This window comes from Sipha flava, unplaced genomic scaffold (assembly GCF_003268045.1).
Source record: "Sipha flava isolate LNK unplaced genomic scaffold, YSA_version1 169_pilon_pilon, whole genome shotgun sequence".
NCBI lineage: Eukaryota > Metazoa > Arthropoda > Insecta > Hemiptera > Aphididae > Sipha > Sipha flava.
The window spans coordinates 1-22,814 of NW_020271881.1; the positions used below are offsets into that span (position 1 = coordinate 1).

The 22,814-nt window shown below is 33.6% G+C and overlaps 4 protein-coding genes across 4 annotated transcripts in view; 3 read left to right on the forward strand and 1 right to left on the reverse strand.

Annotated features, from left to right (window-relative positions):
* The first annotated feature begins 3,256 nt into the window (after window positions 1-3,256).
* LOC112679846 (zinc finger MYM-type protein 1-like) lies at window positions 3,257-6,180 on the forward strand. Its single transcript, XM_025549779.1, has 3 exons — window positions 3,257-3,414; window positions 3,938-4,329; window positions 4,469-6,180. Exons 1-3 carry the CDS (start codon window positions 3,257-3,259, stop codon window positions 6,178-6,180), a joined length of 2,262 nt encoding a protein of 753 aa, XP_025405564.1.
* Window positions 6,181-6,553: 373 nt separating this feature from the next.
* Window positions 6,554-7,294, forward strand: LOC112679847 (proline-rich receptor-like protein kinase PERK10). Its single transcript, XM_025549780.1, has one exon. It carries the CDS (start codon window positions 6,554-6,556, stop codon window positions 7,292-7,294), a length of 741 nt encoding a protein of 246 aa, XP_025405565.1.
* Window positions 7,295-17,554: 10,260 nt separating this feature from the next.
* LOC112679848 (piggyBac transposable element-derived protein 3-like) lies at window positions 17,555-21,282 on the reverse strand. The gene is made up of 4 exons (XM_025549781.1): window positions 21,119-21,282; window positions 20,094-20,535; window positions 19,774-20,017; window positions 17,555-17,622 (listed from the first exon to the last, which is right to left on the reverse strand). Exons 1-4 carry the CDS (start codon window positions 21,280-21,282, stop codon window positions 17,555-17,557), a joined length of 918 nt encoding a protein of 305 aa, XP_025405566.1.
* Window positions 21,283-22,193: 911 nt separating this feature from the next.
* The window catches only part of LOC112679849 (piggyBac transposable element-derived protein 3-like), an 8,715-nt gene continuing 8,094 nt past the window's right edge, over window positions 22,194-22,814 (forward strand). Inside the window, exon 1 of the mRNA XM_025549782.1 lies at window positions 22,194-22,293. Within this exon, the coding sequence (XP_025405567.1) occupies window positions 22,194-22,293 (100 nt within the window). The remainder of the gene's footprint in view (window positions 22,294-22,814) is intronic.

A 22,814-nucleotide genomic window follows, 5' to 3' on the forward strand; every position in this document is an offset into this window, starting at 1 on the left:
AAAAAAAATTGAATAGTAGGGTATTTTTATGTGTGTATTTTTTAGTTTATGAAAATCAATATTGATATTGCTTTTTTAATTTAATTTTTACAGTTTAACTGCATCACTATTTGGTCGAATTTGTAAATTGTGGAAAACTACATCACGAAATAAAGTAGTTAGTTCTATGTTATTTGAATCATTCAAAGGAAATGCATCAACTCGTTATGATATTGAAAATGAGAACATAGCAAAAGAACAGTTAGAAAAAGTGATCGAAAAAGAAATTCTTCCGGTAGGACTAATAATAGATAAGAACCAACCCTTTTTAGCTGTATCGTCGGATGGATTGAGTTAGATGCATTATTAGAAATAAAATGTCCAGCAAACGCTAAAGATTTTATCCCAGAAAATGCAATAAAAATAAAAAAATTGAAAGTTGTGCCATCAAAAATGAAAATCTTTTTCTAAACAGATATGATAACTATCATCAAATACAGGGCCAACTTCATGTAATTAACAGGATGTGTATTATTATTTTTGCCTATGGACACCAAAAGGTAGTTGTATATTTATTAATTACAATAATTTATTAATATTTTCATAATATTGTAAGAATAATTTTATTGTTAATTAGGTCTTTTATCCGAAAAAATTTAAAGAGACGATCATTTTTGGAAAACCATCATGTAAGCCAAATTAAAAGCATTTTATATGGATTATATTTTAAAAGAGTTAATAAAAGATGAATTAAAAAAATATTAAAAAAGGTTTATTTATTTTTTAACAATTTCCAGTCCATTGGGTCCATTTGGATACATATTGTATTCTTAAATGTTATTCCAATACAAATAGTTCGAAGACTCCAAATGGACCCATTAAATACAAACAATTTTATGTTTTTATCGTATTTATTATGATAAGAACAAAATTTATTTTTTTCGAAAAATTTGATAAATCATATTAAATTAAATTTTCATTATTTTTTAGATTTATAAATTTTATTTGATTTCTAAACAAATAAAGATTCTCTACAAATACTTCGTTTTATTTTTATTTTACGTATTGACCTTAAATTTTTAGTTAATTTGAGTGTATCCATTTGGACCCATCGTTGAAAAAAAAATGGATAATTTAGACGAAGACCAAATTATTGTTTTGTTGGAAGGAGATATTTCTGATCTTGATATTGAATTCTCAGATGATGAAAATAATATTTAAGTAAATAATTTAGATAATCCCTCAGTTGATTTGAACGTTGATTTTAATGCTAGCTTAGGTGACAATTTTGAAAATAATAATGACTTAGAACTGTTAGAACGTAATGAAAATCAATTATATTTTGAACAAATTTTACCTCAAAAACAGTCATATTTTTCTAGTGATGATGATTCTGATGTTCCTTTATCTGTTCGTTATTATAAATATCGAAAATCATTACCTAAATGGATTAAAAAATATTTATTGACTTCGTTAACACTGGTTTTGACAATTTTTTTACGCGTAACGATAACGATTTAACTCCTTATAATTATTTAAAAAAATTTATTGATTTAAAAATACTAGAAAAAAAAGGTTAGTTTATATAAAGGCTAATTTATATTCTACCCAAAAAACAAGTTCTTCAATTAATACAACAGTATTAGAAATGGAAACTTTTATTGGTATTCATATATATTCTGGAATAGTAAAAATGCCCAGCTATCGTATGTATTAGTCAGATTGCACAAGGTTTGATATAATTGCTAATGCTATGTCGCGTAATCGTTTTGAAAAATTACGAAATAATTTTCACCTAAACGATAATCAAAATTTATGTCCACGTAATCATATAAATTATGATAAGTTGTTTAAAATAAGACCTTTGACCCTGCCCCAGGCCCACCCGTAGATGAGGATCAGCTTGAGGAGCGCTTAGTAGGGGTACCCACTTCACTACCCACCAATACTACTAACCCTCCCGCTGATAACATCTTCACCACAATCGAAACGTTCGACGTACTTGCCGACGTCCCGTTTTCCACCACAACACTCGCGTCTTGGCAATCCAACGATCCCCAGACGCGAGACATCATCAACACAATTAAGTCGGACACTCCTGCACGTAACACCAGAAGCGCCACGAATGATACAGACACTTTTGTCCTATCGGATGGCCTCCTGCGGCAAAACGTCAAGGGTCACTTATCAATCGTGATACCCAAAACCCAATCCCAACAGGTGATCTGGAGGTATTACGACCACATCACGGCTAGTCACCCAGGGTGGAAGGAAACTTACCGGGCAGTCAGGGACCGTTTCTATTGGAAGGGGCTCAAAAACGACGTGAGGCTGTATGTCAAGTCATGTCACATATGTGCATGTACTAAACCACTCAACTCACGGTCGAATAACCCCACCAACTCCAGGAAACCCCGACACCTCTGGTAGGTTATCAGTATAGATTTAATGGGACCCTATCCTCGCACGAATAAAGGAAAAACCTATATCTTGGTAGCCACCGACTGCTTCAGTAGATGGACCGAGGCATACCCGCTCAGAACAGCCACTACTAAAAACATTACCGAAACGCTCAAACGAGAATTTTTCTCACGTTTCGGCTACCCGCGCGTGTGTCTTAGTGACAACGGCCCCCAGTTCGTGTCAAACGACATGCTTAGCGCGATTGAACGATGGGGGGTGGAAGGTTGGACCACCCCAACCTATCACCCAAGAGCCAACCCGGTCGAGCGCCGCAATCAGGACTTAAAGAAAGGACTACGCATGGCACTCACCAACGGCAAACACACCACCTGGGACACGAAGTTAGCCCCCATTTTATTTGCTATTCGAAACCGGCGCAATGTACAGACAGGATATCCACCATCGGTGTGAGTACTCGGACGCGAATGCAAAAGACCCGAAGATTGGACCCTACAATCTGAATCACATACGCAGGTCGAACCAATAAACAGGGATAGACTTAAGCGGGAGGTAGAAATCACAGACAGACACAACCGGGACATAGTGGCCGAGAAATGCAAATTCTCGGAGGGAGATATGGTACTATATAAGGCCCACCACTTGTTCAAGGCGCACAAGGGATTTCATGCGGGATTCGCACCGAAATGGTGGGGCCCCGTAAGGCTGGACAAGCGGGTTGATAAAGGAGTTTTCCTAACCGATCAGCTACCGCCGAGGAAAATCCACGTGTCCTGCCTAAAACGCGCACACCATTAATTACACACACGATTGCGAGTTTTTCAGCATCACCTCCAGCCACCGTCAACAACCAGCAATGGACACCTCCAAGGTTGTGGAGATGCTGGAAAAAGTCAAGGAGGCGGTCACGGTGCAAGGATCGATGGGAAACTGTCGCACAGCGGACGACGTCCGGAAGGCGGGAGTCGCTCAACTGCGGGCTGAGCCACTACTCTGGGCAGCTTACTGTCGGGGGTAAGCGGACCGGACCACCGACTTGGTGAGGTCCCTCGGCTCCTCGGCGGCGAGATCACCGGCCACTCCATCAACGCCAAAACTACCGCGCCCGTCGACCGGGTCCCAACCACCATGGGCGCCGACTATTGGGGTGCTGCGGTGCTCGAGCACCCCATGGTTCATTTCATGGGGTGCAGAGCACCCCATGAAATAAATAAAAAAAATAAATAGTAAATACCTTAATATTATACATGTTTAGAAATATAAATATAAATTATCATTTTAATTACCTATTTAATATATGTTTTGGGTTTTTCGCTATTTTGGTCGACAGACGACGACTGCGGTCTGCGACGATAACGATTAACGATATTCCATAGCCTCGATGGTACGATGTACGTAATGTAGGTATAGTGTGTGTAAAGTGTAGACGTGTAGTAAATACACAGTAATTAGTCTGCGACTTGCGTTCGTTCGGCGCGTTGTTCCGTAGTTATATTTGTATGTACATTTTACGTTTTACGTATGTGGTATGTTACAGTTTAGATTATAATATAGTTCAATTATTTTATATATTTAAAAACGTCAAGATGGATAAGTGGTTAATAAAAAAATCAGTTCAATCTAATGAGGGCAATGAGGCTATAAACAGTTCTACTTCTAACTTAAAAGTTGAATCTAATAGTGGAGATTCGAAACCTGTTGAAAATGGAAAATCAAGGAGTTATCAGGAAAAATGGCAACAATTATATCCATGGTTGTTATATGATCCCGTGAAAGAAAAAGTGTTCTGTTCGATTTGTAAGACTGCTGATGAAAACCAAATTAATCTTCCTGTATTTTCTGTGACTGATCAAAATTCTAAAAAGGCATTTGTAGTTGATGGGTTTTCTGCGTGGAATAAAGCACTACAAAGGTTCAAATCTCACAAAGGTATGATTATTTTACTTATTTTACAACACTTTTTTAAATATAAGTTAAAGGATTTATTTATTTATTTTATAAATTAACGCCAATCGGCTTTTAAAAGCATAGACAGCATAGTAGTTATATTATATTTATTTTATTTTAGCTGGTAGTTTTCATCGAGCTTCGATTTCATCTATTGGAGCGCAAAGAAAAGGAACTAACATATGTACTTCTTTAAGTGTTTCCATAACTAAAGAAATGATTGAAGGTAGATCTGCTCTTCTAAAAATTATTTCATCTCTTCTTTATTTATCTAGACAAGGTTTAGCGATTCGTGGCCACGTTGATATAAACTCAAACATTCAACAATTACTTATCTTACGTGCAGAAGATGTTCCCGAATTAAAAAGTTGGCTTTTAAGAACCAAGTATAAATGGTTATCTCATGATATTCAAAATGAAATATTATCTCTTTTATCTAAAGAAGTACAGTTAAATCTTATTTCTGAAATAAAAGATTCTTTTTGTTATTCAATAATATTGGATGAAACACGAGACATTTCCAATAGAGAACAAGTTTCTGTGTGCTTTCGCATCGTAGACAAGAATTTAAATATATCAGAACATTTCTTAGGATTTTTTGAAACTCCTTTTACTGACGCACAGACATTATTTAATTTAGTAATTAATGTTTTATCACAATTTGTCATTGATATTTCTAAATGTCGCGGACAATGCTATGACGGGGCAGCCAATGTCAGTGGACATATCAGTGGTTTACAAGCAAGAATAATCGACGTTGAACCTAGAGCAATTTTTGTTCATTGTACTGCCCACACCTTAAACCTCGTTGTTCAAGATACAATGCAGAATATAACGAAGATTCGAGATTTTTTAGCCATTTTACGTTCAATGATATCATTTGTTAAAGATTCACCTAAACGTCAGGCAATATTTAATTCTTTACAAGCTGAACAAAGTATAATCGGTTCTTCAAATAATGTTTCATTAAGGCCTTTTTGTCCTACAAGATGGTGTGTTAGAATTGTTTCATTAAAATCGATTGATTCAAATTATAATTTACTTCGTAAATTTCTTGATGAGCTGACTACCGAAAAAAATGAAATAGGTGCTAAGGCTAGTGGGTTTTCGAAACTACTTTATAAATTTGATTTTTATTTCGTTTTGCAAATTATGATATTCATTTTTGAGAGAATAGAAGTTTTGAATTCGGAACTACAAAAAAAATCTTTGCATTTCCAAGATGCAAGGTTAAAAATTGAGGCAATAATAATTTCTATAGAAGAAAAACGAAAATCAGGTTTTGACCAATTATTGGAAGATATTATCTATAAATCTGAAGAGCTAGGTTTAGGTGAAGTTAAGCTACCTAAACAAAGAAAAACTCCAAAACGTCTGATCGAAGGGGGTCAAGAACATTACTTTTCGTCGGCTAAAGATCAGTATAAAGCGCTATTTTTTGAATGCATGGATATGACGCTATCTGCTCTGCACAACCGATTTAAAAGTAATGTAATTAAACATCTCGCAAAAGTAGAAAACTTTATTGTAGATCCTAAAAAAATAAATACAGCTATTATAACTGAATACTATGGCTCCGATTTCGATGGGAGAAAATTAGAATTACATCGAAATATAATGTTAGATATTGCTAAGGCAAAACATTTTAAAATATCATCAGTGTCAGATGCGATTAATTGTTTTAAACAAGAGTCTTATTTGCAAGATTTAGTTCCAGAAGTGGTTAAATTAATTAAAATCATGTTAACCGTACCAGTTTCATCATGTACAGCTGAGCGTTCTTTTTCTGCACTTCGGCGTTTAAAAACATTTTTAAGATCGACCATGACGTAAACACGGCTTAATGATGTAGCATTATTAAATGTACATAAACAAGAGGAAATAAACATTGAAGTTATTGCTAACAAATTTATAAAGGCAACCAAAGTCAGGCAAAATACATTTCAGATTTGTTAGAAAATTTTAGATTGTAATATATTCTAAAACTTTATATTTTAACATTTACATTACAAAAAGATTATTTTTTTTATTTGCTTACCTTATACATAGACTGTCTATGTAAACTGTCTTTGTCTATGATAGACACGTCATAGTACATACAAATAAAAAAGTTATTAAACAAGTTAACAAGTAATACTTTGTTGTATTTTTTTTTATATATTTTGCTTATTACCTACTTAAATAATTTTAGGGTTTTGGGCACCCCATGAAAATTGGAAAAATCGGCGCCCATGCCAACCACCAAGGCGATGGGGTCGGGGTGTGCTACACCAGCAATCAGCGCAGCACTGACCGTCCGTACAACACCAACAACACGCGGCGCCAAACAGAGCACAACCCCACCACGGCAAGACACCAGCTCCGTACGGCCACAGCGGAACGTGATGTGGGTGATACCGGTTCGGGACGTCCGCTAGTGCCCAGGATGCCACCGGTGGACCCGCACCCACCGACGACGGAGTGGACGGGGATGCCGAGCTGCGTGGCATACGTGCACCGCCTGCCGACGCCACCACCTGCACCTCCATCCGACAAGCCAGGACCACTGGAGCCCTGGCCAAAGCCCGCGAAGCCAGCCACACCAGCAACATCCAAGCGGTCGGCAGAACGGGCCAAGGAGCGGAGGAGAGAACACCAGCGGCAGAGGAGACTGCGGGCAAAAGCCGAGAGGGAAGGCCCGAGTCAGCAGTACCGGTTGACGAAGGCGACTCCCTCGGCAGGGCCGACCACCGACCCGGAAGGTCGAGAGACGGTGCAGGTGTCAGCACCGGTACCAGGTAGTTCCGCCCAGGAACACTTACCGGAGCAAGACACCAACCCGGGGGAGGCGATGGAGGTCGATGACCGAATCCTCGACGAACCCGGGTCACCACTCCCAACATTCCCGGACATCGAGGAAGGCCCGCCCGTGTTCTCCACACCGCTCACGTCCTCCAGGACGGACTAGACACCACGGCTGGATACGACCCGTCTACCATAGACTGGACATCGTCTCCACGCCTCGGCGTCCTTCCCTCCACGCCTGGGGGACACCACAACGAAGGTACAGTTATTCGGTGACCCGACCCAATAAGTCCGGACATCGCCGACGGACGAACCTCCATAACAGTCACGGAGAAATAGCGTACCAAACTGAAGCAGTACCGCGACTGGCGGTTTGGCGGGGGAGTATGACGCGGACCCGTGCGGCAGCCGTTACCGAAACGGCAGTCGCCGACCGTGTCCTTATCTCTCTCATCAACCACCACTTCGCGGCACGCAACGTCGCAGCGACACCCCGTCCACCCATCCATCACCAGACAAGGGACGCGAGCGGTCGCTACGACGTCCGACAGGTACCACCACGTAACCGGGCTGTTATTCCGATACCGTGTACGGAGACACATCTCTTCACGCGTTATTCGTCAATCTTTTTGTTATAAATAACAACCATTGTGACCATTTTTTTTTTATTCGTGTAATATACACCTCATAAGATCAGTGCGGTAATACAGTGTATTATTATTATTATTATTCTTACTATACCATTCACAAAACGGTACCCATCGCACCAGCGACACGTGCGCACCCACCACCGTTATCGAGTGTGCCGCGTCACCTTTTATCGAGACATTTCGTAAAAATTGCTTATTGACAGAACCCGAAGAATTTAATTCAATTGATGAATTTATTATTCCATTCAAAGGTCGTAGTAATTTAAAACAGTATAATAAAAATAAGCCCCACAAATGAGGATTTAAAGGTTTTGCACGTTGTGGTATTATGTATGATTTTCAAATTTATACTGGAAAAAATACAACTAAGTCAGAACTCGGTATAAGTGGTGACATCGTAAAAACTCTTGTTGAAAATATACCAAGACACAACAGTTATAAAGTTATATTTGATAATTGGTTTAGTTCCTATAAATTAGTTCGTAAACTAAAAGACAATGGTATACACACGTTAGGTACAATTAGATCGAACCGTGTATCTGGTTGTAATTTACAAAACGATAAAATAATGAAAAATAATGGTAGAGGCTCCCATGACTACCTTACCGACGCGAATTCAAATATTATATTTTTAAAATGGTTTGATAACAAACCTGTACATTTAATTTCGTCATCAGGGGCGGCTCGTCAGGGGAGACTTTGAGACTGCGTCTCCCCTTAAAAATAAACTAGCTACTTGTAAATAATATAATTAATTAAAAATAATAATGTATAGAAATATTTTCATTTGTATTTAAAATATATTATTATATCGTTTTCATTGTTTATTATTATATTAAATTGAAAGTGACAAAATCGAAAACCTATTAATAGCTATTTCGATAGAAATAGCTATTTTAGTCATTCTGCGGGTAATTACGGCTCATTACGACGGTCACCAGTTCAATGAAACTGAAGCCCGTCAATTGCAAACGTAACATGTAATGACATGGCTAGTTGGTCGGAGGGAGCCGGGGAGAATAAGCTGCGTATCATAGACGCTTTTGAACCTGGGTTCACGACAGTAATTGCCGTGCCGCTGCGCCGTGTAGCTCGTGTTCAATTATTTTTACTAGCTTTAGACGTTTTATTCACGGTTTATTAATTATTTAATAATTATTATACATATATCCGTCTAACATTTATTATTAAATTTTACATTTATATAAGCATTTCAGCATTTGTTCATATTTTAAAATGCAAAAAGAAAATATAATAGAATTTTTACTAACCAGTGGTTTTAATGCTTTAACATACGAACAAAAAAATCAAATTAAACTTAATCGCCCAACTCCTTATTTATTATTAACATGTCAAGACGGTAAATATATTAGAACATTTCAAAAGAATTGGTATAATAAATTTCCATGGCTTACTGGTTGTGATAAACGAAATAAAGTGTTTTGTTTTACTTGTGTAATATTTGGAGGGGAAAAGGAATGGAGTGTTAATGGATTGTATTCAATAAAAAATTTTTTAAGGAAATCAGAAAAACACGCCATTTCCCAAAAACATTTAACTAATCAAGAAAAATTTCATCTATTGGGTAAAGTCCGAATTGAACACGTGATTTCAGAAGGTCGACGACTTGCTGCTGTAAAACATAACGAACAGGTCGGTATAAATAGACGTTTAATAGCACGTATGATACATGTTGTTTGTTTTTTGGGCAAACAAGAACTTGCTTTTCGTGGCCACCGGGAAAATAATGAATTTTTAAATAAGGGGAATTATCTTGAATTACTCGAGCTACTGGCTCAAGAAGAGCAGTTGCTTAAAGAGCACTTATTGTCATCGGCAATATTTAAAGGGACATCTAAGATGATACAAAATGATTTGATTGAATGCGTTACTTCCGTTTTGAATTCAAAAATTTTTAATGAAATACAAAGAGTTAATTACGTATCTATTCAAGCAGATGAAACGACTGATGTATCGTGCCGATCCCAAATGAGCATAATTTTTCGGTATGTTGTAGAACAAAAAATTGTAGAACGATTTATTGGTTTTTTTGACGTTTCAAAGAATAAAACAGCCTTTGGATTAGCAGATATAATTTTATCTGAAATTAATAAGTGGAAAATTGGAAATAAAATTATATGTCAGACCTATGATGGTGCATCGGTTATGTCGGGAGAAAAAAGTGGTGTACAATTTCTTATAAGGCAAATTTATCCAAATACATTATTTATTCATTGTTACGCACATCAGTTGAACTTGGTATTGTTACACGGAGCGAAAACAATAAAATCAGTCAAACTCTTTATTTGCAATCTAACTATGTTCCATACGTTTTTTAGCCGGTTTACAAAAATAAGTGAGTTGTTAAGAGAACAAGGTTTTAAACTTCCAAATCAATCTGACACTAGATGGAATTATCATTCAAGAGCTGCTTTTACAATAAAAAAACATTTTTTAGACCTCAAAAATGCTGTTTTACATGTAACTGAAGAACCAGGTTGGGACCCTATATCCGTTTGTACAGCATCTGGTCTTTATGATAAGCTAAATGACGCGAACTTCGTATATTTCTTGATTTTGTTTGGCAAAGTTTTTTTATACACAGATCATGTATTTAACTTTCTCTAATTAAAATCACTTTCGAATATAAAATCTTGCATTTCTGAAATTCAAAATTTAAAAAAAAATTTGACCGATTTAAGAAATGATACAAATGTGAATAACTGTTGTGACGAAGCAATACTATTAAATAACAATTTAGAGTACGAAGACAAAAAACGAAACGAATTACGTAAAATTACATATGAAATTCTAGATTCATTAATCGTCCAAATTAACATACGATTTGAAGATTTTCCAAAAATAGAGTTTGTAGAAATTGTAAATGATAAAATGTTTAAAAGCTACTACACTCAATTTCCTGAGGCAAAGTTCATCAAGTTATTACAGCAGTACCCTAATACTTTTGATGCAGATCGTTTACGCAATGAATTGGCTGTAATTTATGCGGATGATAAAAAACATTTGCCTCCTCATGAACTCCTAGATTTTATAATAAAAAGTAAGTGATAATAATAAATTCATTCAAACTAAATATCATTAATTTTCATATTATATTTAATTTTTCCTTTGAAATTCACAGGTGATTTACATTAAGATATTTATCCTCAGGTGACTAAACTTTGTCAGTTAGTGTTAACTATTCCATCTACGACAGCTTCTAGTGAACGGTCTATGAGTACATTAAAACGTATCAAGACTTTTCTTAGAATCACAATGATTGATGATCGGCTTTCAAGTTTATCATCCTTGACGATTGAAAAAAATCTTCTGGGTGATATGGCAAAGGATCCAACTTTTGTAGACAATGTTATTGATGAGTTTGCAGATAAAAAAGATCGAAGAATTGAATTAGTTTATAAACAAATTTAGTATTAAATTAAGTTAAAAATATTAATTAAATATTAAATGAAATAATAATATTTAAAATAATTCATTTTTTCAATAAAAAGGTTTTTCTTGTTCGTTGTTATTTGAAATTTATGTTATATAATTTAAGTCTCCCCAGAATATTTACTCACGAGCCGCTACTGTTCGTCATATGTGGGCGTTGAACCAATGGATATGGTAAAAAAATGGTCTGTAAAGGATAAGAAACATATTCAAGTCGACCGTCCAGCCGTTGTGAAAGAATATAACAAGCACATGAGAGGCGTAGACTTAATGGATATGTTAGTTGAGTTATATAGAATAGATATAAAAGCTAAACGATATTATCTTAGAATAATATTTCATTTAATAGATATAGCTGTTGTAAATAGTTGGTTATTATATAGAAGACACTCCTCTATAAAAAAAACGAAATACATTCCGCTTTTAGACTTTCGGTCGCAAATTGCACTAGCACTTATTCAGTCAGATAAAACACCTACTAGGAAACGTGGAAGACCCAGTGAAGGAAATAAATTGCCCACCACCAAGACACCTCGAATTCAAAGGCCTGTAGATGATGTTCGTTATGATCAAATAGGTCATATGCCTGTCCCTATTGACGAAAAGCAAAGATGCAAACATTGTATCACATCTAAAATTAGATTTAAATGTATTAAATGCAATTTACCACTGTGTATAAATAAAAATAAAAATTGTTATCTTGATTTTCATACTAAATAGTAAATAATATATATAATATAAATAGTAAATAATATACAGTTGTTATTTGATTTAAATTTAAATTATTTATTTTTTATTTGTTTTATTTTATTTTCTGTTAACAAAAAGTATATATTTTGTTAAAATTTTTTTTGAGGGTTAATTTATTTTATATTATGTAACAAGATAAGTGTTTTTCATTTTGTTTTATTTTATTTTATGTTTGAAAGTAGTACTACAAAAGTTAAGTTAAAGAAAGAGATTTATGATTATACCTATTTAGTAATGTTATACATAAATTAAATTTACATTCACGATGTCCAATGGGTCCAATTGGACCCGTAATGAAAATTACCCCGGAAAATGTCGAATTTTCATGAAATTATTTTTTTTCTAGTTTTTATTAACTATTTGATAGTTAAGAAATAATATATTTTAAAAGTGAAAAAAAAAATTGGGCGAGAAAGGGTTAAGGGGGCTGGAGCAATAATTTTTTTCATACATTTAGCTCATTAAGCGAAAGAAAATAAAATATACTTCCAGTTGCTCGATTTAAGTTTTGAATACTAAATTTGATTTATATTTTTCTTTTCTAAGTTTGCTCGGAAGTAGATTCTTATATTTCTAATTGCATTACTATCTAAAACTTAATCAAACATAAGTTTATTTTGAAAAAAATATAAACTTACTATGTATCATATTTTATTAACTAAAAATAAAGTCGTAAATCTATTTTTGAGTAAACCTAGAAAATAAACTAACGAATACCATCATCTTTTCATAATTAATATAAGTCGATCGAAGCAAGGTGAAATTTTATTTCTCTTTTGGTACTATTTGCATCAAATTTCTGCCCTACAGCCGGAGCAAAAGTATTTTTTTTGTGTACATTAAAGAGTGCATGCGCGTATGGACGTTAGAGCATTTCTAAGAATTGTAGTTTTTCTAGCTATAACATAAATATTGTATCGTTTATTTATTATAGTACCGAATACATATTTTTTTTAAATTTTCTTTTACTGTAGGCTTATAAAAAACGAATAAATTAAAACAATTATTTCCTACAAAACATAGACAAGAGAATAAAGAATTCAAATGTGTTTTCAAAATTAAAATCAGGATTTCGTTACCGGATGAATTATTCTTCCGCTTTTTGGTCTGAATTTGCGAAAAATCGACCTGCTCTCAGCAGCCTTAAATGGTTAGGTAGGTAGTAAAATAATAATCTAGATTTAAAAAAAATTTAGAAATAAAAATCTAGATTTGTACATCCAATTGTACTGTCCAAATAAATACAGTCCATATTTATTGTACGATTGAAAATTCCGTGTCTGGTAATTTCACGGAAGATTATCAAGTCGAGTGAAGGCAAAATCAAGTAACCAATATTTGAAGTGAAATAGGAAGAAAATAAAAAAAAATAGGAATACTATAGACAAACAAATATGATCATTATGGTTTGGTGGTACGTAAGTGGACTGTATTGATAATTAAGACAAAAAAAAATATTAAAAAACTTACAAATAACGGGAGCAGGGGGGGTCCCTTAAATCTAACAATTTGTTAATACAATTCCTCTAAAACACAAGTTCCGTAATAACAAAAAAGAACCATATATATGTAGGTATATAAAAACAAATAATAATAATATCACCTATATGTAGGTATATAAAAACAAATAATAATAATAATATCACCGACGTCGACTACAGCCAGCTTGTCATTATTCAGTGATTCACAAGAAGACGATGGCGGCGGGTGGAGCACTCGTGACGCACTAACCGGCAATCGGCGACGGAGCCTTGGACGTCGGTGCCGGCGAGGGAGCACACACGACGTAAAACGTACGGCGATGGAGCCGCGTAACACAGAAGAAAAAAAAGCACGTGCGTACGGCGAACTTTTGGTGTGTTGTTTTTTGATGGCTGCGACGACGACATAACCAAAAAAAATACACAGTTTGATATCGCGCGACGTTATCAGCATGCGATTGGAAAAGGTGGCCTAATGACCACGATAGGTGCATTACATCTACACCGCCTTTTCTTCCCGACTCTGATAACCTTTTCCGTACCCGACATTTATACAATCCAGATTTTAAATTCCATATATATATATATACGGTCCAGATTTATATGCGTTCTCACAGTATTATTTATAATGTCTTATAGTACCATACTGTCCAAACTACTACCTATATTATAATAATATTGAATCATCAAAACGTGGAGTTGTGCAAATTAATATAATGTTAAGATAAAATGTTAATTTTGATTATTATTGTAGTTCCGATGTACGGTGGCACGATAAACGTGATTACGGATTACACACACTAATGTTCATTAACTACTCACGCATTAACACAGCCAAAATGTTCGATATATTTGATATAAAATGCCTAAATATTACTTCTTAAAACATTCTACGCTCCAGCCTCCTTAATGTTGGTGTGTGTCCGCTTATACGAGTATGTGTGTAGGTAGGGACACACTATTATCACGTCACGTGAGGTCACGTCGTTATTTCTTTAACTCACGTCACGTCACATCACGTAGATACGAGGTCTGTTCAAAAAGTACCAGGACAAATGTTATTGAGGCTAATCTATACATGATAACGTTTTAAATTATAAATAGATATATTCCCAACGTATTAGATAATATTTTGAACAAAACCCGAAGTCGCTATCTTATCTCAGTTTAATATTATACGTGGTTAAATCTAGTCAGTTTGTTTCGATCTCCGTTTTCGTCATGTCCGAAATTAACGAACAACGTGTGTGCATCAAGTTTTGCTTGAAACTTGGTAAAAATGCAACTGAAACGTACACAATGATTAAAACTGCTTTTGGGGACGATTCTTTAAGTCGATCCGTTATTTTCGAGTGGTTTAAACGTTTCAAGGATGGTCGACAGTCAACTGAAGATGATCCACGTACGGGAAGACCGTCGACATCCAGAAACGATGATGTTGTGGCGAACATTTACGAAAAAGTGCGAAATGACCGCAGATTAACTGTTCGTGAGTTAGCAAATGAGGCAGGAATCTCAATTGGATCTTGTCATGAAATTTTAACAGAAAATTTACAAATGAGAAGGGTAGCTGCTAAATTCGTTCCGCGGTTGTTGACATCGGAACAAAAGGAAAATCGTTTAACGATTTGTAAAGACCTTAAAAATCGATCTGCTGATATTAATTTCATTAAAAACATCATCACAGGGGATGAGACATGGGTTTATGGGTACGATCCAGAAACAAAGTTACAGTCATCTCAGTGGAAAACAAAATTTTCCCCTCGACCAAAAAAAGCTCGCCAAGTGAGATCGAATGTCAAGACAATGCTGATTGTTTTTTTTGATATTGAAGGTATTGTTCATTATGAATTTGTGCCCCATGGACAAACAGTCAATCAGGTATTCTATAAAGATGTATTAATACGTTTGCGAGAAAGAATCCGCAAAAAGCGCCCAGAAAAATGGCGAAGTGGAACCTGGTTTCTTCATCACGACAATGCGCCAGCACATTCAGCTTTGTCAATTCGTGAATTTTTGGCTGAAAAAAAAATACCTGTGGTCCCGCACCCTCCCTATTCTCCTGATCTAGCCCCATGCGATTTTTTTCTTTTCCCGAGATTAAAATCTGCGCTTAAAGGACAACGATTTCAAGATGTAGAGGAAATTAAAGCGAATACGGCAACAGAACTCAAAGCTATAACTTTAGAACAGTTCCAAAGGACTTTCGAAAAATGGCAAGATCGCTGGAACCACTGCATATCGTCTAAAGGAGAGTATTTTGAAGGCGATGTCTTTAAATAATATGTAACTTCATTTTTGTAATTATTAAAAATAAAATCCTGGTACTTTTTGAACAGACCTCGTATGTTTGAAAATGGTCACACTATAGTCACATCACTCACGTGGTTTGGTCACATTTGATTACACAGAGTATTGATTTTCATTCAAGATGGAGTGTGCTAGTTCAACTAGTTCTTCTGATTGGGAATATGATTTAAAAAATGATGCTGCTTTTATCGTTATAAGTGAACAAAAGAAAAAAGGTCAGAATGTTGGTCCCTATAGCTGGTCAATTTAAAATTGTATAAAACTTCGTGAAGTCTCACTTATTCTATTAATTTTTCTTCCATATCTAATAAAAACTGAATTTGTATAAAACAAGCTTCAATTTTCAACCAGTCAAAGTTCAAAATCGAAATGAAATGTGATATCACGTAACATAAAATATGTGAAACGATAGAAAAATAGAAACATGATATCACGTGAGGCGCAATGAAATATTACAATATCACGTGAGTGGGGGGTAATGTGTTTCTAACATATTAAAACAGTACGTATTAATAGATTTCACATATTAATCGTGTGACGTGACGTGACGTGAGATAGCAAAATAAGACGTGAGCTCATGTGACGTGTTGTCACATTGACAAAATAAAACCGTGACATCACGCTCAGAAACACACTACGGTCACAGGTACAATGTCACGTCACCAGTCTTTCAAGAAATTTGTTTCAATCACACTGTTAAGATATTAATACTTAAAACATGGAATGTACAAGTTCTACTAGTTCATCGGACTGGGAAGAAGAAATTGAAACTGTTGCTGCTCTAATCGTTCTTCAAGATGATATTAACGAATCTAGTTGAACATGGGTCCATACAATTAACAAAAACCGTAAAAAATTAGGCGAATTTCACCATTTAGTTCCAGAATTACGCCAATGTTCGAAACGTTTTCATATGTATTTCAGGATGAGCAAAAAAGAATTTCACTATTTATATGAATTAATTCGAAATGATATACAAAAACAGAACACTCAATTTCGGAGAGCTGTTAGTTCTGAAGAAAGATTAGCTGTTTATTTGAGGTAAGAAAATAATTAATTAGAAATAATTAATAACTTATTATAATAATTAAATTAGTAGTGTACTTATAAATATTTATAACATTATTATTGAGCCTTATGTATACACAAATTATATAAGATTATAATATTATTTTATACATTAGAAAGAGACGTAATTTCTAGTAATGTTGGTTTTTCAACGTTAATTGAATATTCTTTGTCTAAACTGGAATAGTCTGATGGCGACGTAATCGGATGAATACTGTCAGCCGAAGACGGAGATTGAAAATAAAATGATTGAGTTTGCATTTGATTTTGAGAATTGTATTCAGATGTGTGTTGATGGAGTCTTAATTCTGTAGATAACACGGAATCACTCAAAGCAAGTTTTATTTGTGCTTGTTAGTATTTTGGCATCTGTTTGGTCATCTTGGCATACAAAAAAAAAAAAAAACAAATCCGTGTCATCAAAGTTTTCCAAAATACTTGTTAATCTTGATTGTAGAGGGCGAATACTATTTTTTTCTTTTATTTACGTTTACGTAACTCAGCGTTTTCCTTTAAAATCTGCACCATTTGTTGAGACTGAGTATCAGTAAGCCGTTTTTGCTTTTTGTTGTTTCGTAAAAGTTTCAAATCATTTAAACGCTGTTTAGTTATTTCCTCGGTTGTTTCAGTATCGTCAACCATCGTGTCTCGACACAGCACGTCGTTATCTTTTACTTGAATGTCTTGAAAGTCATGCTCACTTTCTTGTCCTTATTTTGACTGACTAGGCGTATTTTCTTTCACATCAGAATCCTCTAATATATCTTCTTGTTTTGCCGCTAAATTACTTTATGTCCTTATAAAGGAAATTGTATGAAAAATAAAAAATAAATTAACAATTAATACCGATTTAATAAAATATTTAAATAAATGTTTTGTATTTTTTACTTACTTTCGGCTGTCTGAATAAGGTAAAATAAATGCCATTTGTTGCTCATATTTCCATAATTTTTTTTTTTAAAAGCCGATATTATCATATTGGTCTATTCCCAACCCCCTTATATACTTAGGTCTTGTGGGAATCAATCGTGTCGCGCTGTGCGAAAGTTGTTTTCGATTATTATAAATATAAGATTTATCACTTTAGTGACCTTGTTAATATTACTATACGCACATCTCTCATAAGTGTTTTTATTAAAAATGTAGCCATGTTTGTGATACCTTCGGGTCTTAATTATTCCTTTCTACATCGTTCACCGATTTCAATTGTTTATTGGTAATTGTAAGGACCTACTTTTATGTATGTCCGAAACATCGTATTACCCTCTAATTAGATTAATAGTTCCTTTCTATTATTGCGAATACTTTATTATTCATAATCATTTCCCGATCTTACTAATTACGATTTATGTGGTCCCGCCCATGTTGTAAGAGTCGTAAGGACTCACATTTATGTATGTCCGTAACAATATACAGGGTGGGGCGTGGTTACTTCCTTATTTTAAAAAATCATAATACAAAAAGTATTGGCAATATTGATTTAATTATTTTTTCTGTGTATAGAAGTTTCATAATTACACATAATCACATAATTACAACCATTATTTTTAATTATATTAGTTACTTTGCCGGTCACATCTGCATCCAGCGATTTCGTTTTCGTTTCGATATCCTCTTCAACACTTCGATGTTTGAAATCATATTTACAAAGTACCTACTAATAGTAAAAATCGTCTATATGATTTGGCAGTTATGAATATACATCGTGATAAATTAGTGTCAATACGTGTTATAAGTATTACAAGTCATCGATTAAGATAAATGTAATAATTAAACATTATAAATCATTTTTCAAAATATAAATATTATTGTAGACAAATATGGTATATTTTTCATAATTATATTCATGGTTTGTTTTTCAATTAAGGCTATTATTTTTCATAACACCTCCCTTGGAAATTCCTAGCTATCTCCATGAATTCTCTAACCTGTTAAACAAATCCTATAGTAAAGAGTTTACCTAACATATTTTTACCAATGAAGTAAGTTCTTGTTTTTAACAGTGTTCACTGACTAGTTAGCATATTAAATTGGTCAGGTCGACTAGGGCAGCAAGGCGTTGTTTAGGTATATGTTATGCCCATGCAGTCTGACTTAAAAAAGTTCAAAAAGTTATCATATAACAATAACCTATAGTGTATAGTTCAATTTGAGTACAATTTACTAATAGAAGTTCCTCAAATCCTATCAAGACAAGGCTCACATTAGGTTAAAACTTAAAATAAAGAATAACTCCTTAAGGAGATTCAACATTTATTATGCAACTCAATTTTGTTGAATAGTTGCATAGTATATTAATCATATTTTGAGTACTAATATTACTAGGTATAATATAGTATATCTGTACATAATAATTAAAAATAAGAAATCGCCTATATTCTTTGTTATAAAATATAATAATTTTACAATATAATGTAATATTCAATTATTATTGTATACGTGTTGTGCAGCATATCGCATAATCGTGTATTCGTGCATTCGTAATTTTTTTCTAGGATATACGCTCAGCACATAAGCGTTTATTGGTGGGAGAGGGGGGGAACCCTTAAAAAAAATGTTCTACCTACATAAACCTTTCAGACCTTAACTTTCAATACCTGGAAAAAAAATGTTACCTACTCTTTTTTAACTCCTCATACATGTATTAAATCATTTATTAGTTTTTTTTTTTTTTTCGCAATGTTTTAGCTGAGATTTAAGTATGTACACTATAGTGGACATTGGGACTCAATGGACTCAATACTAAAAATAATTTTAACTATAATTTATCTACAATTAACATAAAAATATACAATTTTATATATTGTTCTTTAATATTTTTTATTTTATATGAAAATCTTTAAAACATTTACTTTTGCTATCTAAGCAAAGATGAATTTTACATTTCGAACAAAACATATGAGTTCTTCTTTTACAATTTTTAAACTTACACCTTGTTGCGATTTTTTTGTCGTCAAAATCAGCCAAATGGTCCACTGTGTCCATACGAATATTATTGGAAGGTCTTTCTGAATCAAATTTTTTGATTTTAAAGGATTTAGGGTTAGTACACACATTTTCATTTGTTGCTGGTCTTCCTCTTCTCCTAGGACTAGCAGTTTTTCCAACATTTATAAGGTCCTGGGCTAAATTTATTCTAAAATTGAGCAAATCGAGTTGCTTTTTTTTCGGTACCTAAATACAAATTTATTAATTTTTTTCAGTTCAAAATAAATATTTTCTATTGAAAATGAAAACAATGGAATGTTACCTGAAATCTTTCAGCATCTTTCTTATACTGTAACCAACTATTTGCAGCTGCTAAGTCGAATACGTGACAAATCATCCTAAGGGTCCACTTCTTTGAACGAATAAATGTTCTGTACAAACTTATAAGCTGGTCCATTTTGTCTACTCCTCCCATTGATTTGTTATACAACTGAACAACTTCGGGTCTTTCGACTTCTTCATAATTTTTATTTTTTTTATTCCAACGAGTTACTTTATCTGTTTCCCCAGAAGTAACAAAATTAGATCCGAGAGAAACGGCCTTGTTGTCAAACCATTTTAGAAGTCCTATGTTACAGCCAGACATATTTGTTGTTATTTCAAACGTGCTTCCTCTTTTTAGCTTTCTCATTTGTTTATCGGTCAGAAATGGGGGATTCATAAATCTATTAGTCCTTATAGTTCCAGCGGCGAATATTTGTTTTCTTTGTAAAATTTCAAAAAGTGCAAATGTTGAAAAAAAATTGTCAAAGTAAAAAAAGTGTCTATTTTTTTCTACGTTTTTAGTAAGGTGTAGGACAGTACTAGCTCCTAAACCAAATTTTTTAAGATTTTCTGTATTTATTTCAGTTGATGATCCTTGATACAACAATAAATCATATATAATTCCACTCTCACCACAAAGCAAAAATACCTTTATTCCCCACGGACAAGTTTTCCCACGCATGTATTGTTTGACGGACAGTTGTCCTTTAAAAGGAATCATTTGTTCATCTATACATATATTACGTTCCATATTTATAAAATTACATTTTTTTTTTTAGCTTATCATACAAGGGTCTCACTTTTATAAATTTATCCTTGTTATATTGGGTGATTTTTTCATTATCAATAACATGAAAATTTGATCTCAATGCAAAAAATCGATCTCTGGTCATATTGTCGCAAACTATTTTTATTTGAAAATTATGTTCCCAATACATTCGAACTCTGGGAAACTTTAGCGTCCCCATTATTAATTGAATTCCAATAAAAATCTTTATTTCAAAAACAGAAGTGGGTTTAAACTTTTTTTGGTTTTGAACCGCGTAAAGATTTGTGTAATAAGTCATATTTTCAAAATCTGCGTCTCCAAAATATTCAAGAAAATAATCATAAGGACTAGGTAATTCTTCGGGTAGTATATCTTCTTCAATATCACGTAAATTTAATTCAGGAGCATTAAATGGCATATGTACCCACTTGATTTCTTTTTTTGATGAAACAGTGTCATACTATTGGACAGTTTCTTCATTTTCAATTGTTTCTCCAATATTGAATAATTCGTCATCGAATTCAACAAGCATTTCCTCGAGCTCTTCATGCGGGAAATTATCATGATTACGTTCGTCTACGTCTTCGTCATCAGAAAGATCAATATCGGAAACTGTGCCATCACCTAAGATGTTTAAAATATCTTCCTCTCTAAGGTGACGTGACATTTTTTTTTAAAGAAAAATCAACGAAAAAAAGAATAAACGCCGTTACTTATTTATGGTTAATGATTCTAGTATATTAGTCGTTACACACGTCATCAACAATAAAATAAATCTATTTATTTATTATCAAATTTTATGGCAGTTATTAATAACAACTCCAATTTAAGATTAACTTAAACTTGTATATCATATATCGTGGTAAAAACCAATTCAATGATTTTATTAATAAATAACAAACATAAATTCTAAGAAATATAAACATAAATAAATCATTTTACATCACATACGAGGTGTATGACGCAAAAACATGACGTCTAGTCCCAATGTACACTATGGTGTACAATGATAATTCTGTGTATTACTTTAGAACTAATAAATGTATATAAATAGTTTTGGTGTCATTATTTTCCCTGTGAGAATACCTTCCTCTACATATTTTTTGTGATATGCTGACATCTAGTGTTGATTTTATACAAAAGAATAATCAACAGCAAAATTCAATTTTCTTATCGATCAAAAATAATTTCACATAAAGTAAAATTTTTCGACTTAATTTAGAATTTAGATAATATTTTAATCGTATTAAACAGATATTTTTACATATGTTAGAAACATAATTACTATTTAAACTAATAATGGTAGCGAAATATATAATTATAAACACCATGTACACTATAGTGTACAGTGGGTCTGAAAGGGAACGTGGGATATATCCCCGCCAGACTTTTTTCCTAAGAGGTGGTGGTTTACAACTTTTCAACAAAAGTATTTTTGGGGGATTTGAAATGAGCGCGCGCCTCCTTAGTCCCCATGAATTCACGCCTGTCATGGAAGTCTACATATTAAACTTATCTGTAATAAAATCATAGGTATATATCATATATGAAACGTAATATTTATGTTAAAATTTATTTTCATGAAACCTAATGTTTTATTATGGGTAATAATATTTTAGTATTAATTTAAAATAATTTGCACAAACATACGACGAATAAATACTGACCAAGTGACAAACTGATAACAATATAATAATTTATAATCACAATCTATCCAAAACATCGTAGACTGATCGGTTAATATTGTGATAAATTTATAAACAGAACTTTTTGACTATTGATCTATTTTTAACAATTATAATATCCGCTCGACAAGACAATATCGCACGCGTCCACAGGTATTATTTAAATACTGATGTTACAGTATTTAGACGCTCGACAGTTTCCGACCGTCTTTGCAAACACCCGAAGTCGGGGAAAATTTAATCGAAGTTTATGCGGGCACGAGGC